Source organism: Ammospiza nelsoni, chromosome 4 (assembly GCF_027579445.1).
Source record: "Ammospiza nelsoni isolate bAmmNel1 chromosome 4, bAmmNel1.pri, whole genome shotgun sequence".
In the NCBI taxonomy this organism is placed as follows: Eukaryota; Metazoa; Chordata; class Aves; order Passeriformes; family Passerellidae; genus Ammospiza; species Ammospiza nelsoni.
Genome location: NC_080636.1, coordinates 20,845,079 through 20,859,966, shown reverse-complemented (window position 1 = coordinate 20,859,966; position 14,888 = coordinate 20,845,079). Strand labels below are relative to the sequence as shown.

General features: G+C 37.0%; 1 protein-coding gene across 17 annotated transcripts in view; it reads right to left on the bottom strand.

The window, feature by feature from the left end:
- Window positions 1–14,888, bottom strand: part of ADD1 (adducin 1) — a 62,172-nt gene that overhangs the window by 1,980 nt on the left and 45,304 nt on the right. For 3 of the 17 annotated variants that reach the window (XM_059471238.1, XM_059471240.1, XM_059471239.1), the window contains exons 11-16: window positions 13,799–13,900; window positions 11,911–12,000; window positions 10,989–11,081; window positions 5,154–5,310; window positions 3,923–4,297; window positions 3,071–3,166 (exon numbers count right to left, since the gene is read on the bottom strand). In XM_059471238.1, coding sequence (XP_059327221.1) covers window positions 3,071–3,166; window positions 3,923–4,297; window positions 5,154–5,310; window positions 10,989–11,081; window positions 11,911–12,000; window positions 13,799–13,900 — 913 coding nt within the window. Of the gene's footprint in view, window positions 1–2,299; window positions 2,335–3,070; window positions 3,167–3,922; window positions 4,298–5,153; window positions 5,311–10,988; window positions 11,082–11,910; window positions 12,001–13,798; window positions 13,901–14,888 lie in introns of those variants that run through there. The other 14 variants (XM_059471245.1, XM_059471243.1, XM_059471251.1 and 11 more) reach the window with 7 other exon arrangements.

Here is a 14,888-nt window from a genome sequence, read left to right as displayed (position 1 = left end):
TTAATAATTCTCTGATTTATTTTAGAGGGCTCTGTTCTGTGAATACCTGCTAGGAAATAAACATGTTTTGCCTAGAGCACCATGAACTTCTAATAGGTTAAATAAGCACCACACACTAGTATACACTCAGAATGCACAAGTTAGCATTTAAAAGTTATAATGCAGGCAGGATTTAAATCTGAGCAAAAAGAGAAAGCAGTTATGTACAGTACAAGTTGCCTCCTGAAGATGTAGTTTGGCCTGTCTGTGTATGGCAGACACACATTAATAAGAAACACCAGTTACAGTTCTTCACTACCACTACCCTGCTTTTGGATTTGACTTTTCAGGAATTAACTGAGCACATTGCTGAGTTCTCCTCCCTGGGATCCAGTGGCAGGATGTGTGGGAATGGCTCAAAGCTGCACCAGAGGAGTTCAGACTGGATTTTGGGAAGCATTTCTTCACCGAGAGGGTGGTCAGACATTGAAATAGGCTTCCTTCTTACTGACAGCTGCCCAAGGCCCCAGGCCTGTCAGTGTTCAAGAGGCATTGGGACAATTAGCTTTAACTTTTGGTCATGAATTGGGTCAGGCAATTGGACTAGATGGTCACTGTAAGTCCCTTCCAAGTAAAAATATTATATTCTATTCATTAGTTGGCCCAATTTTTAGAATGGACACCATATTGGACTGTCAGGTTTATTCTATATTTTTAAATTAAGTTTAAAAGGTAGTTGTGAAATCTTATTAAAGGGTTTAGAGATTCTTCAAATTAAAGAATAGGAAGCTACAGGCATTCAAACAGCATTTGCCAGCTGGCCTGAGCATTGAATAAATAGAAATGGGTTTGTAACTCATTAAGTCAGGACTGCCATCCTTTCCAGTTAGTCAAGATCCCATCATCCTTAATAAACAGATTAATGTGATGCTGGAATCAAGCAAACATCTGTTTATCTAGTTTGCTAAGGGCAATATTTTACTAGAATTCAGAAGATTTACAAATTCCACATTCAATTAATCCAGCACACAACATGTAAAAGCCCTGCTACTCTACTGGATGGATTTCAGTAACATAACTAGAAATGTTTAAAAACATATTTCTTGCTGGAAAACCTATTTACAGTTTAAGAACTCGGCAGCACCTCAACATTTTAAACTTTTTTTAAGATAATCACATTTACATGTATGCTCTCATTTTATTTTTTTTATATATATATATACATACTGCGGCTTAAGAGTTTAAAGCATAACATCAATACTGGTGTGTGTTTACAATTCACATTATTTATGAAAATAAATGTTTATGGGGTTTTGGCTTGTTTTTTTTTTTTTTTTCAACACAACAATGTGGACAAACATACAAACTAGGCTATTACTGAGTTAAAAAACACTTAACTGATTTCAGCTATACTTAAATAGAAAGAATATGATGAATGAAAGTTGAGAAGAGGTTGTATACTGACAACATTGCCATTCAATAGAACCTCTCCCAACCAAAGTCACCATGATACAAACTTCCAGTTATTCTCTAAAATAAGCTTTGTATGTTTGTCCTGGAAAACTTTTACAACTAGAAGAGTTTGTCAAACACAATTCCCTGTTTAAAAGAACTTCCAGGTTTTAGAACTTGATCAGTAACATCACAGGTGTCTACAATATAGTTTGACTTTCACACCTATGACAAACACACTGACTTTTGGATATAACAGGACATACAAACATCCTTATTCCTTTAAAGTATAATCTGAAGGAGCCCTGCAGAGCTAGCCAAAACAGCTGTAGAAGTTGCTGCCACCAAGTACTTGCTGTTATTCCTTGGCTGGAATTTGAATTCCCTACAGTTAACATAAAACATAGGAGTAGTCCCATATCCATTTCCATGCAGAAGTCTGCTGGGTAAATTTAAATGCATATCAGTGGATTTTGCTCTGGAATAGATTAGGAACTCTTCCATTTTGTTACCAGGCCCAAGCTGTGTGGGCAGCAGCAAACTATTGGGGCAGAAACTCCCAGGGCTGTTTCAGCTATATCTGCCAGGCAGCTTCAGACTATTCCTTTTTAAACTGAGGAATCGGACACACAGATATGGAAACACAGAAGGTGACTTTCACAGTCTGTCTCAAAGGGGGAGTGTGCTTTAACATGAGAACTGCAACTGCCTGGAATTACATGGAATTGAGAACTAAAGAACTCAACATCTCAACTGAAAAAGCCTGCTTTTTAAAAAAAAGCAAAACAAAAAAAAAAAAATCTTAGTAAACAAAGATGCAAGAGTGAAGCAAAGCACAAAAGCAGGTCAGAGTATGGAATGATACTTACTATGGTAACAGGTATTCTTTAGCATATCCATCTCCTGTTTGTAACGCAGCCACAAGAAGAAAAAAGCACAAGTAGAGAATCTATGCATTCATCACAGCCATTGTGTTACGTTAGAAGAATGGTTGCAACCATTCTTGTAGAAAACAGAATGAGATGAAGTAGTGAATGGCAGACTAACAGACACGTGATATATCCAATGTACAAGGTAAGGGAAACAAGACAATAATTGGATTACACCCGATCAAGATTATAATTTTATCCCTTTTTTAGGGAATTAGCAACTTCAGCAGCCCTGCTCTCACTTTAGTTAAAACTATGACATAAGGTGAGCAAATCAGCAAATTTACATTCAAATTGAGTAGGAAAAATACTTACTGAGGTGTAATCCAAGTACAATAATGTTTAAGAAATGTGCAATCAGTGAAGAAGATTTACCAAAGTATCTAGATATGTGTCTGGTTCACCATCAGACACTATTTCATTTAATAAGAGCAATTACCTCGCAGAAAATGTACAAAAAGATAAATCAGTTGAGAAACACCAAGAGATGACAATTCTGAAGAGATGGAAATTTGTCTTTATATTAATGCACACTTCTTTATTATTGTAAACAAACCTGTTAGACTCACAGTTCAGTGGAGTACCTTGTAGGTAGTACAACAATGAAATACAAGAAGTCACTGACTGGTATTAGCTCTAGTTCATGTACTCCATGCATCAGTCATGGATGCAGTTCCTGGCTCCCCCAGCCCCCAGGGAGCAGAACGTACCTTCCTCTATTTTAATTGGCGTGCTGGGAGGAGTGCGAGCTGAACTGGGGTCAGGGGGGCTCTTCTCTTTCTGTGGCCTGCCATCTTCTGAAGGCTCTGCAGGGGTAGGCAAAGGGAAATTAAAAAGGCAAAGAAAACCTCTCTGCATGTAAGAAAACAAGTGTCCTTTTGCTTCATGCACAAAAGATATCAATACATTTTTCTGAATCAAAATTCTGCCAGGATATTAAATAATACCAAAACAAGCAAAAGAAAATTAAGCGACAGTTTGATATTAACAAAACTGTTTAAGTTGCTGTTGTGCTCTGTAGCTCTTTTGGGAGGGTTTTTGTTTTTCTTTAAGCAGGCATGATTAATGAAATCATTTAGGAATTGGTTTATACTGCTGTTATAAAGAAAATTTGTGAAGAAAAACCACAAGGAATATATAAAAAAATATGGAGGAGGGGATATGCTACCAGGCCTACACAAGATAACACTCTTTTGCTTGCTTTGTATTGCTGAAATTTGGAGTAAACAAAATTGCATCCCGAAAGAAGACTGCACAGTAATTAGAAAAACATGCAGTAATTATATGATTCCAAACAGATTTCACAGTGGTTTGAGTTATTTGTTATTAGTAAGGAGGGTTCCCCTTGCTTCCAGCTTTAAATAGCCCTAGATCCAAAGGAAAACATTAATAGAGTACACTACATTAGGAACAACACTAAAGCGTTGTTCCATCCAGTTCACCTACACAATTAAAGTGCAATCAGTCCCACAGATGAGAGTCAGCTGACAGAATCTCCACATGTTGTAGATAAAGAGGTGGTTCCTTGGATTGCAAGCACAGCTGTACCATGTTAGTAATACCTGAGGCCTCAGCCAAAAGGTCAGGATCGGACCTTAATGCTTTGATCACTGCAGTATGAAATTCCTTATGGGAGGACTTCTGCCCATCTGGCTCTTCTCCATTTAGATGTGGGATGCTTTGCTGCATGGTCTGACAAGAAACCCATGCAGCAGCAAACTGAACATTATCTAAAGACTTAGACAGTGATGATACGTCACGATCCTGAAAAGTCTTCGTATCTGCTCCTTGAAAGGTGTTTGATCTGCCTTTCAAATCCAGAGACTTTTTATCTGACGTGTTTGGCTCACTGATGGTCTGATTTCTAAGCACTGCACTCTGTTCCCCAGCTGGTGTCTGTCTCAGTAACACAGTCTCTCCATATTTTGATACCTTATCTAAGAAGGATGTGGCATTGTTACTGAGAGAACAAAGGTATGCAGTTAAACAGGCATGACAGCACAGCATCCCCCCCACCCCATCCCACTCAGTACTTCATAAACCAAACACAAGGGTTCCTACATTGTGGTCCCAAAAAGCAACTGCAGGGAACACACACTGCGAAAGAAACAGCACTTTGGACTCTTGCATCACTCAAATTCAAAAACTCAAAACAGGTAAGTATTCTAAGTATCACCCCTTAAAATTATTCAAAAGTAAAGCAGGAGAACCACTTCAGACGCAGCAATGGCCTCTTTTTATAGCACAAATCTGTCATAATTCTAGAATAATTGAAAAAGTCCATTTTGGTAGAAGTCCCCACAAGATGTCACATTTCCAAGCAATAATCAATGTTATTCTGTATCTTCTCCATTCAATGTATTTCTCAAATCCACAGATTTCAAGGACTTAAAAACCTGCAGTGTTGCTGCTACAACGTACCATAATTCCCCGACCTTAGCCTAGGCTCTAGGGCAAGGGAAACAAAGCAGAACAAAACCAGTACCAAAACACCTTTTTGATGGAAGCTTTCAACTTCCTACCAGCAGGAGTAACTGGCCCTACTGCCCAGTTTGTCTACAAGGACAATTTTTGAGTGAGATCTATGCATTTTACAGAACACACTTAAAACACTTAGATCACACATTTTATCTCTAAAATACTTTTCAAATTTCTAATTCACACTGGGGAAACTGAAACATGCAAAAGCTGGGTAATTTATCCATGGCCTTTGCAGGTAACCCACCTTCCAATTACTAAGAAACTTGCTGGTCTTACAGTCTATTGCAGAAAAAACACACACAGAGAACCAACCTTCTGGTCCCTTCTGCTTTCTTTCTACTTCTTTGCGATATTCTTCCAGCTCTCGATCAGTGAGTTTATTGAAGGGATTTGGTCCTGTTGTGCTCACTATGACTTTGGGTTGATATTCTTTCTCAATTATTGCCTTTGATGCAGTCACCAGTTCTCCCTGGCAAAAGAAAATTAAGATACATCTGCAATCAAGCAGTAACTCGCAGAACCTTTAGAGGTATAGAGGCTACAAAGCAACCAAAAACAAAACAAAAACATAACCTGGAAAATGCTACTTTTTCCTCTTTTAGATTAAAAAAAAAAAAATCTATTGCAGATTTTTTTTTTTAATGTGATTCACAGGAGGTTAATATAAAGGAGAAAACAGGTCTCCACCAGGGAATATCCACCATTAAGCAGTAAATCAAATAGCAGCCAAACAGTCTAGCTGAATTATATCTGAAGTCACAAAAGTTGATCAAGTTTCTTTTTCTCACCACAAAAGAAACATGATACCAGTCCCACCTGCATGGCAGTCTGGGCACAGAATACTTGTAAAGGGTCAAGAACTCAGCTCATGGGTATTTTTGTTTCTGTTTTGTTTTGGTTTTTAATTATTTTGCTTTGGGTTTTTGTTTTGCTTTGTATTTTTTTAACAACAGAAAAGCTATTTCTTGCACCTACTATGTTACACCTAACAGATGTTATAGTAAAAAGCCATCTTGTATATGTTCTGTACGCACCAGATTAACAGCTTATTATGAGCTATTTTAAAGTAATTAAGGTTAACTGTAATCAGATACAAGTTAGCATATTTACATCTATAACATTTGTCATATAAGCCAGACAAAAAGTTATACAAATAAAAATATAACAAGCAAGTCTAAGTACAGTAAGTTCTGGTGGACAAAAGCAGCTGCATCAGAGATTCTCTAATGTTAAAGTTTTTCATTTTTCTTCTCTAATCCTTTGGTAAAGGCTACAGCCACTGGATTTTCATTTTCTCAGGTACAGAAAATGCTTGCCTGGAGATAGCTGCTCTATCTCTCAAACAACTTGTCTAAGCATTTGGTTTTTTCCACTGGACATACAGAACTCTGACGCTAATTTGTTAACAACTGATGTGTGACCTGTGCCCCATGTCATGGTGACACCCAAACTGTCTTCATTATGGAAAAAAAGAGAAATTTGAACTCCATTACCCAAGAGGTATGGGCCACTGATTGACCCAAGTCATCTCCATATTCAGTGTTGCCTGTACCAATATTTAGAAGAAAGCATTAGAAAGCACAGTTCAAAAATATGCAGTGCCTAAAGAGAGACAAACATTCCACCCCATGTCCACACTTCATGGACAAGCACAGCATGGCCACTGTAAAACTGAGGATGCAAATAGACAGAATGTGTTCTGGATGGCAAGAGCTGCTTCGGACAAGCTGTCAGCACCAAAGAGGAGACAGACAAGGATGTCTGGATGGAAGGAGGACAAGAGAGCAGTTCTGAAAGCCTGATGAGAGATCTCCAGAAATCTGGTCTAGAGCAACCCAGGGAGGTAAGATGGTTGTTAGAATCTGTGCTGCTCTTCAGGAAGCAAACACCAGAGAACAAACAGCCTAACAATAAATTTCCACTGCAAGAAAGGAAAGTTCCTGAAAGGAACTGCAGGAGAGAAACATCTCTAAAACATTACAGATGAATTCCATTTCTTCATAAAATAAGAGGAAAATTCATTCTATATGCAGAATGCCAGTATAGTTTTCTCAACTATATCCATGAAGCATTGATTTGACAGCTACAGCTTGTCTCAGAAGATACTGCATAAAAGGGTCAGGGAAACATCAGCCTTTGTACAAATCCTAATTGTTTTATAGGAAATTCAAAACTAAAACTACAGGTCTCAGCTTTTAATGATGGCAGAAAACTGATGCTCATGGAAATTTTATATTTCCCTTTCTGTCTTTGCCCACATTTCAAACTAAGTCCACATTTTTTACTGAAACTCAGTATAAGGAGCAGGGCCTTGTAAAGCCATGATCTCAGGCAGAGCTTCTAGAATTCTCTGGGAACAAGAGAGAAACAAGATACACAGTACCCATTAGTATCCCTGGAATTTCTAAGAATCTCTTTGAAAGTTGCAAATTAAATCCAGAATCACTGGGTAGAACAATTTCTAATGAAACAGAACGTTACTGAATTCCTGTTGATTTAATGGTGACAAACAGCAAGACAGGCAGTTTGCAGATGCCTGGTGCACTGGCATGACATGTTCTCCTACTTAGTGTCTCCTACACTTTATCTTTGTTAAATACCGGGAATGAAAGCAGCAAATCAAGCTTATCACATTTATTAGCCTGAAAAAAAAAGAAACCAAAATTAAACCCTCACAAAAAACACCCACAATCAATGCAAACAGTATTTGCACTTGCTGAGTAGCTTTGACCCAAGAGAAGCAGCACTGAAAAGATCAGAGGCAACAACACTGGATCATAAAAGCAGAAAAATTATACAAGAGATCAGAAAGGAAGACTTTTATTTTAACTTTTATTTTAAAAAACTTTTTTTATCCAGTTTTATTCAGTATCAATAATATGGAAGCTGTTCAAAGGCCACCAAGGAAAATTATACTGGTAGAGGTATTGAGTTTATGTGGGAAATAAATTATGGTAGCATGCTAATAAGTTCTGCAATATGGTTACTCTATACGAATATGATTACTCTAAACCATAATTACTTCTAAACCAACAAGCAGATATGTTTTATTTCACAGAATAGGCCACAGAACAGCCTTCTAAGAATTGAAATAAAAATATACAACACAAAATGAAATGTGGGACAGAAAGAAAACAAGTATAAAGGACTAAAAAGACAGTACAGAACATATTTCCAATTTTTAAATGTGACACTAAAATAGACAAGACTTTGCAGAGCTATCAACCTGATCATGCCATTCAGAGAATCCTAAGAATGTTCAGAAAAAGTGAACAAGAAAATTGGTGAGGAATTGCTTCCAGTATTAAAGAGCCTGTAGAGAGGGAATAAATTCCCATAGACTAGGTTGATCCTAGTATTACTTTGATGATGATTCCAGAAGTATTTAGATGACTATTTGAAACTTGATCACATGTGTATGCACTCAAATATCAGCAGCATTTTCTCCACTGTCAGAAACACAGGATGGATTCTATTAATGAAGAGAATTCATTTCCCTCTGTAAGGGCATACACTCCCACAGACACAAAGGGAGAGCCATTTATAGCTAATGATAGGCAATGTACCTTCATATTAAACATGGATCTCATACTTCCTACATGAAAATTTAGATAATCAAGTAATTTTGCAACTTCTAGACCAAACCTGGCTTTTAGAAAAAAATTCAAAACTGACTATTATTTAACAGGCAAGCACTTCACCTTGTTCTCAGGGATAAATATGACCAAAACTGGCACTTTATATATGCCACTTCTTCTTTCAATCACACAGGAAGTTCATCATAATGGTCTAAGTTAACAATTGCTCCTAACACAATCTGACATTAATGCAGTGCCCTTATCCAAAACACCAAGATTCCTGAGGTACAGTTCATGTAGAGGTCACCACTGAAACCCAGTGCCACCTCTGGGACAGCACTGACAGGGTCTGCATTAAGAGCAAAGCCACAGAATTTCCATTCTAAAGGAAGAAACCCAAAATGGGCGACTCCCCAATTACTGAAAATTCATGTGAATTTATTTTCTTATGAGATTGCAGAATGGTTGGTGGTAAGAATAACCAACATTCCCTGTCAATCAGCAAAGACTGCAGCAGAAGCTTGGTTAACCAAGTCTGACCAGGAATAAAATTACAGGATGCACAAAGAGGCTGTGTTGCAACACGGCCAGGACTTCTCAGAACATGGATAAAGCAAGCAACAAGGCAAGATGGAGTATTCACTGCTGCAGCCATAGGCACAGGAGCTCAAAGCACTACATGCATACTGTACAAAAGGAGGCCTTTCTGCATCCAAAATAGTGTGCATTGGTATTTGGTATAAATCTCAATGTTAACTGAAAATATAATACATTGTGTCACTGCAATTACATGAAACTTTTTACATGAACTGTCATTGAGTGTCAAAGAATTTGTCAACTGAGAACTTCTAATTGTTTGGTACCTAAAAGTCCCTAACTCCTTGATGTACAGGATTCTTCAGTTTCATTGAAATTTTCAGGTGAGGTTTGCGTGGGCATCATAAGATTGCTTACACTTCCTCTGTTCCACAAAACACAACTGTTTTAGGGAAGAATCTTTCAAGGAAATTTCTCTGGTGGTTGTCTTTTTTTGCTGTTATTTTTGGGTTCATTGGATTTTCTGGTTTGGGTGACATTTTTTAGAAGAAGGTTGTTTAGTTTGGGGTTTTTTTGCTTGTTTGTTTGGGTTCTGTTTCTTGGGTTGTTCTTTTTTTCCCCCCCAAACAGGAAATTATTAAGCATTCAGATCACAATCCACCATGTTAAAATAAAGATTATGAAATAGGCCACTTCTATTTCATAATTACTCCTATAATTTACATTGTGATCTAATTTTACACACTATTTCAGGCAGAAAGCACTTTCATGACACCACAAAAAAATGAAACAATTTGGACATCTAAACCCTAACAGGATACTACTAGACAAAATCACATAACTAATAGACTATTTGCTGGTTCCCTGTCATCTGTGAAAATGCATGTAAACTGACTACTTTTATAGAAAAGTTGTGTCATTGTTTGACTACAATACTTGAAATATATCAGCATTAAAAAAAGACCTCTGTTGTGACAACTATCATAAAAGTAATTTTTCACTTTGAAGGTATTATTAAATAGAAAATAAAAGCCATGCACTGCCTGAAAGAATTTGGCTTTATTTTACTTTTTATCTTAAGCCCAGAAAAGGTGTTTTATTATTTTTTCTTTCAGAATATGGACAAAAACTGCAATGTGAAAAACATGACCATCATATTCTCAGTAAGATCCAAATATCTATAACACAAACTGGCTCATTACACTTTAGAAAGAGTTATAAAACCACAAGGTTTCCAACAATGATGTAATTTGAAGTATTCTATATTTTTTTTCATGCAGAAGCTATTCTGAAATTAGGTGTTTAGGCACAACCTAAACCCAAGATTTAAGAATCTTTTAGGTGAAACACTGGAGCAGAGGAGGCACTGATGCTTATTTACACACTGTGCTTCTACACTAGATGTGCTGTAAGAAACATTATTTGCACTGTGCAGCTGCTCCATTCAGTCAGCCAAGGACTGCCCACCCCAACATGGCCACACCTCTTGAATTTATTCTGCATTTAATGGATATTATGCAAACACAAACATGACAACAAGTGTGAAAGCCAATTGATTTTGCACATGTGGGGCATTACTTAGCAACTCTTGTAGCTAACTGCAGGAAGTATGAAGGAAGCCAGGCATCCAGTGCTCTGGGATCAAGAGTTGACAGTGTTTGTCACATAACACAGAGAGTCTCCTCAGAATTACACTGATGCAATCAGCTAACTCTAAATTGATCTCAAATTAGAATAATTCAACACTAACAGCATGCATAAAGAAATCCTCTATATGCAGGACCTGATCAGCACCTTAACATCAAAGGTGTTTCCTCACCAGCTATAGACAAAGATCAAGACCCTTAAGACAGTTTTAACAGAGTAAAGTAACTGTTTGCATCATAGCATATACATAATTTGAAGATCCATTTATTTTCATTTTTTAAAGTTTTCTAGCCAAATCATTTCTTACAGAGGAAAAAGGTCAGGGTAAGGAGAGGTTAAATGAAGGGTGAACAACAGGATTTAGAGCAGTAGGACAGGGCAGTACCTTTCTAACAGACAGAGATTTAGCGGGACTAAAGGCCTGCTCTGTGAGATCGAGCCCTTCAATAGATTCCGTACAGTCTGAGAGGGGAGCATCCTGCAACAGTAAATTGAGTAAACAGAGCAAACCGAGCCCAGGCTGTACAACATCAACCAAAGCATTGTGGTGCTTGCTAAAAACATGCAGAGAAACAGTAACTGTAGATGAAATTGCATATGACAATGAATTGACATGCACACAGTATGACACCCAACAAGAATAATGCTGTGGTCATGATAAGACTTGCCAATCTTTAAAAAGTATTATCAGAAAATACTTATCTGGGGCAGTTGAAAGCACTTGGATATAAAAAGCTTTATTCAGCTATACAGTATAACTGTACAGCTCTCATTCTTACTTTATTTGGAGCTATGATTTATAGTTTTTTATATATCCAGATATACTGCTTTTAAGTGTCATTGATGTAACAGCTTTTTTCCCAAACTGCTCTTCAAATAAAATATTATGAAGCATGAAATCCCTTATTTAACACAAAGCACTACTGCCCCACAGTGAGCCTGGTGTGCCCAGTATTAATCCTTCAAGATACATCAACTCAGAAATCAAACAAACAAAAAGCTGTCACAAAGCCCAACTAGTTTTGAACAAGAATGTAACCCATATAAATAAGGCTTCTGAATTTCATGCATTACATTCAGCAAAAAAACCAAGAAGCATCCTCCACAGACATGCTTGAGCTACATGGCTGAAGCCTCTAGATTTCTGACCCTGAGCACTCTTGCAAAGACAATGGTGTTACCTCTAAGACTTACCTTATAAACAGTTACTTTCTGCCAATTAAAGAACAATTTCATAGTGATATATTAGGTGAAAGCAGGGGATATTACAGATTAGGCTAATAGTTTTAGGAATTGAACACTCTCACCTGTACAAGGCTTCTGTCCACAACTACCCCAGAAAGAACCTGTGACTGAGGGCCTGCTGTTTTAATATCCTGCAAATTTTGCTCTCGGATCTGTAAAGGAAAACAGCAGAATGAACAACAATCACATCAATAGAGAAAAGTTGATCACATTTTTGTGTTTGAAAAAAGGGTGAGTGAACCTGCCAATAGGCAACCACCAGTGCTAACTGCTGTGGCCACAGGGCTGTCAAATGAAGCTGAGCTTATAAACACCACTTGAACATAAATGTTCAGGTTCCTGGCTGTTTCCTCACATTTCTCAGAATTTAGTCTTTAAGTACCACAGAAGGTGTTGTCCTTTGCTTTTTAGTACTAGGTGATAGCAAAACAGGTTAACAGACAACTCCAGTTTGGAAAAGTGAGGAGAAATAGAAATATTACCTCTGTACTTGTCTGTCTATTCTACCTGACAAGTCAGTTGCCATTAGTTACTGATATGGCACCACAATATCATCTTATGGAACTTACTGTAAAACACTGCACAACTTTCCATTTTTGCATCTAGTCAGGATAACACCCTCAAAAGGACATATAAATAATTTCTCTGTGGATAAACTGACACTCTGGAGTTCTCAAGAACACCCCTTTGCTGCATCCTAAATACCTCCCAGTTATTTCAATACAGAAGATAGGGACAGAAATCAGATCTCTAAACCTAGGTAGTATCTGTTTAAATTAGATATCCTTCAGTGGTAAAGAATTCATAACAACTGACTCAAAACTTATTTCTGAAATATTCTGGTTCTTGTTCCAAGATAAATTAAGAAAAGCATGCATCTTAAAAGACCTCTACTTTATAACTAAGAATGACATTGACTTTATAAAAAATATATGCATTCAAATACACAAACAAGAAGCATTATTAATACTTGGTATCTCAGAAAGCACAAGGCTCCCCCATCTTTTTCACTTGTTTCTAATTTACTACCCTTCTCATCATTGAGAAAGTATAAAATTTGAAGACTTAGTCACTTTATTCAAGTTTTTAATAAAGCAATATTTGTGTTTGAAACACAAAGAAACTGCTAGGAAATTTCACTGTAATTCTCATTTCAGGTGGTTATTATTTTACAGTGCCAAGCATAAGTTCTGTCAGCCATATACAAATTATTTTAGATTCTGCTAGCATCCCTGCACACAGCCCTTCTTTGAAGAATACTAACTCTCATGTACCATGTGGCCATCAGTTAGAGGTATCAAAACAATCCAGAACAAGTTAAATATTAACAAGATACCAGGGCATATTTTATACTGTAAAAGAAAAAAAGTGAAAAAACCCCAATCAGTTCAGTGCTTTCCTCTTGGTAGATTGGACAAGAAGATCTGAAATTCAAAACCAGGAAAATTAACTGCAAGCTCATTTTAAAAATATTAACTTGCAGTTCCAAGGACAAAAAAATAAAGTCTGTAACAATCACAGTGTATTATAATACAGTACATTGAAATATGGAAAGAGCTCTATAGACTACTTTGTCTAGGCCACAAAAGTTCAACTGGTATTTCCAAAACAGGAAAACAGGTCACTAATGTAAAACTATGATCTCAGGGTACAGAATTACTACTATCAACTCAGGACTGGCTGCTTCAGAAGTACCCAGCAACTAGTCTAAGAAAAATTAATCATAGAAAAAAGTCTTCATATGGTGAACAGAAATACCAACTTTTTCCAAGAGGAGTTCAGGACACTTAGGAATTGTTTCATTATTTAGTTATAAAGAAAAAGGTCAACACCAGAGCTGTGTTACTGAGCCCACAAAATGCCATTATAGCAAAGTAAGTTAGTTCATTACAAGTACACAACTTAATTGTAGTAATGACCAAAAAAAGTTATTTTACTGCTATTACAAACCTTGTTCCTCATTTCTTGGACCTCCTTTGGATTGGTGTTCAATGGAACAAACAGATTAGGGACAGCAGAGGTGGCAGTTCTATGTCCATCCTCTTTAGTCCACTGTAACATCAAGAACAGTTGTAGAGTCAGAACTGTTGTAATGGCTACGGACACTCAGAGCAGCAAAGTCACATCACAGTTGATCATGCATCATACAGAGCAGAGAACTGAACCAATGATTGCATTCTTCTATTCATTCCTAGGACTAAGTTGCTTTCTTCTTCAGTAATATAAACTGTACCTTCAGATACATTTCCAGAGATCAGAACCATTCTATCAAGTCAGGTTAGTAAGAACAACAACTAGAGAACCAGTTAACTTGCAAATAACTTTCACCAAAACAATGCCATTCCTATGTGCAGTTCAGGGATTATGAAGACTGAGGGGTTTTTAAGCTGGTTTTCTGTGCACTTGACCACACTGACAGCTGCAGTCTTCTGTGTTTCTAAAAACCACATACTTCTCAATTTATGAATAGATATATTAAGACAGGAATAGGAAAATGCCAATATAGTTACTTATTTTTAAGGCCATTTTTAATAAGCAATTTCTCAATGAGTTGATACTTGTTTAAAAAGGACTATTCCTTACCCAAACAGAAGTACAGCAAGATCTAAGGCATGAGCTTTAAGACCCTGTTACTGCCATTTTCACTTTCTGCACTTGTTGTTTTTACAAAATAACACAAGAGAGACAGAGAGATCATTGATTCAATCCTCTGGTACCCAACAAACATCAAAGCAAACTTAAAGCATAAGATGACAGAAGTATGAAAAGCAATGTGATGTCACTATCCAGGTTTAGTGAATGATTCTGTACTGTGAAGCAGGAGTGGGCATCACCAAAGTTTTGCATTAAAATAAGCTACTTCAGCAAAATTATGTTACCAGAATTAGTTTCTGCACAAACAAAGAGCTGTACCAGCACAGCAACCTAAAGGAACAGTTTGGTGATGTCAAATATTTTATAACTCATAGCTCAGAAGGTTACAAAAATATCCCAAACACAAGCTTTAAGCGCTTCATGGGTTCTTCATAGATGGTTGCTT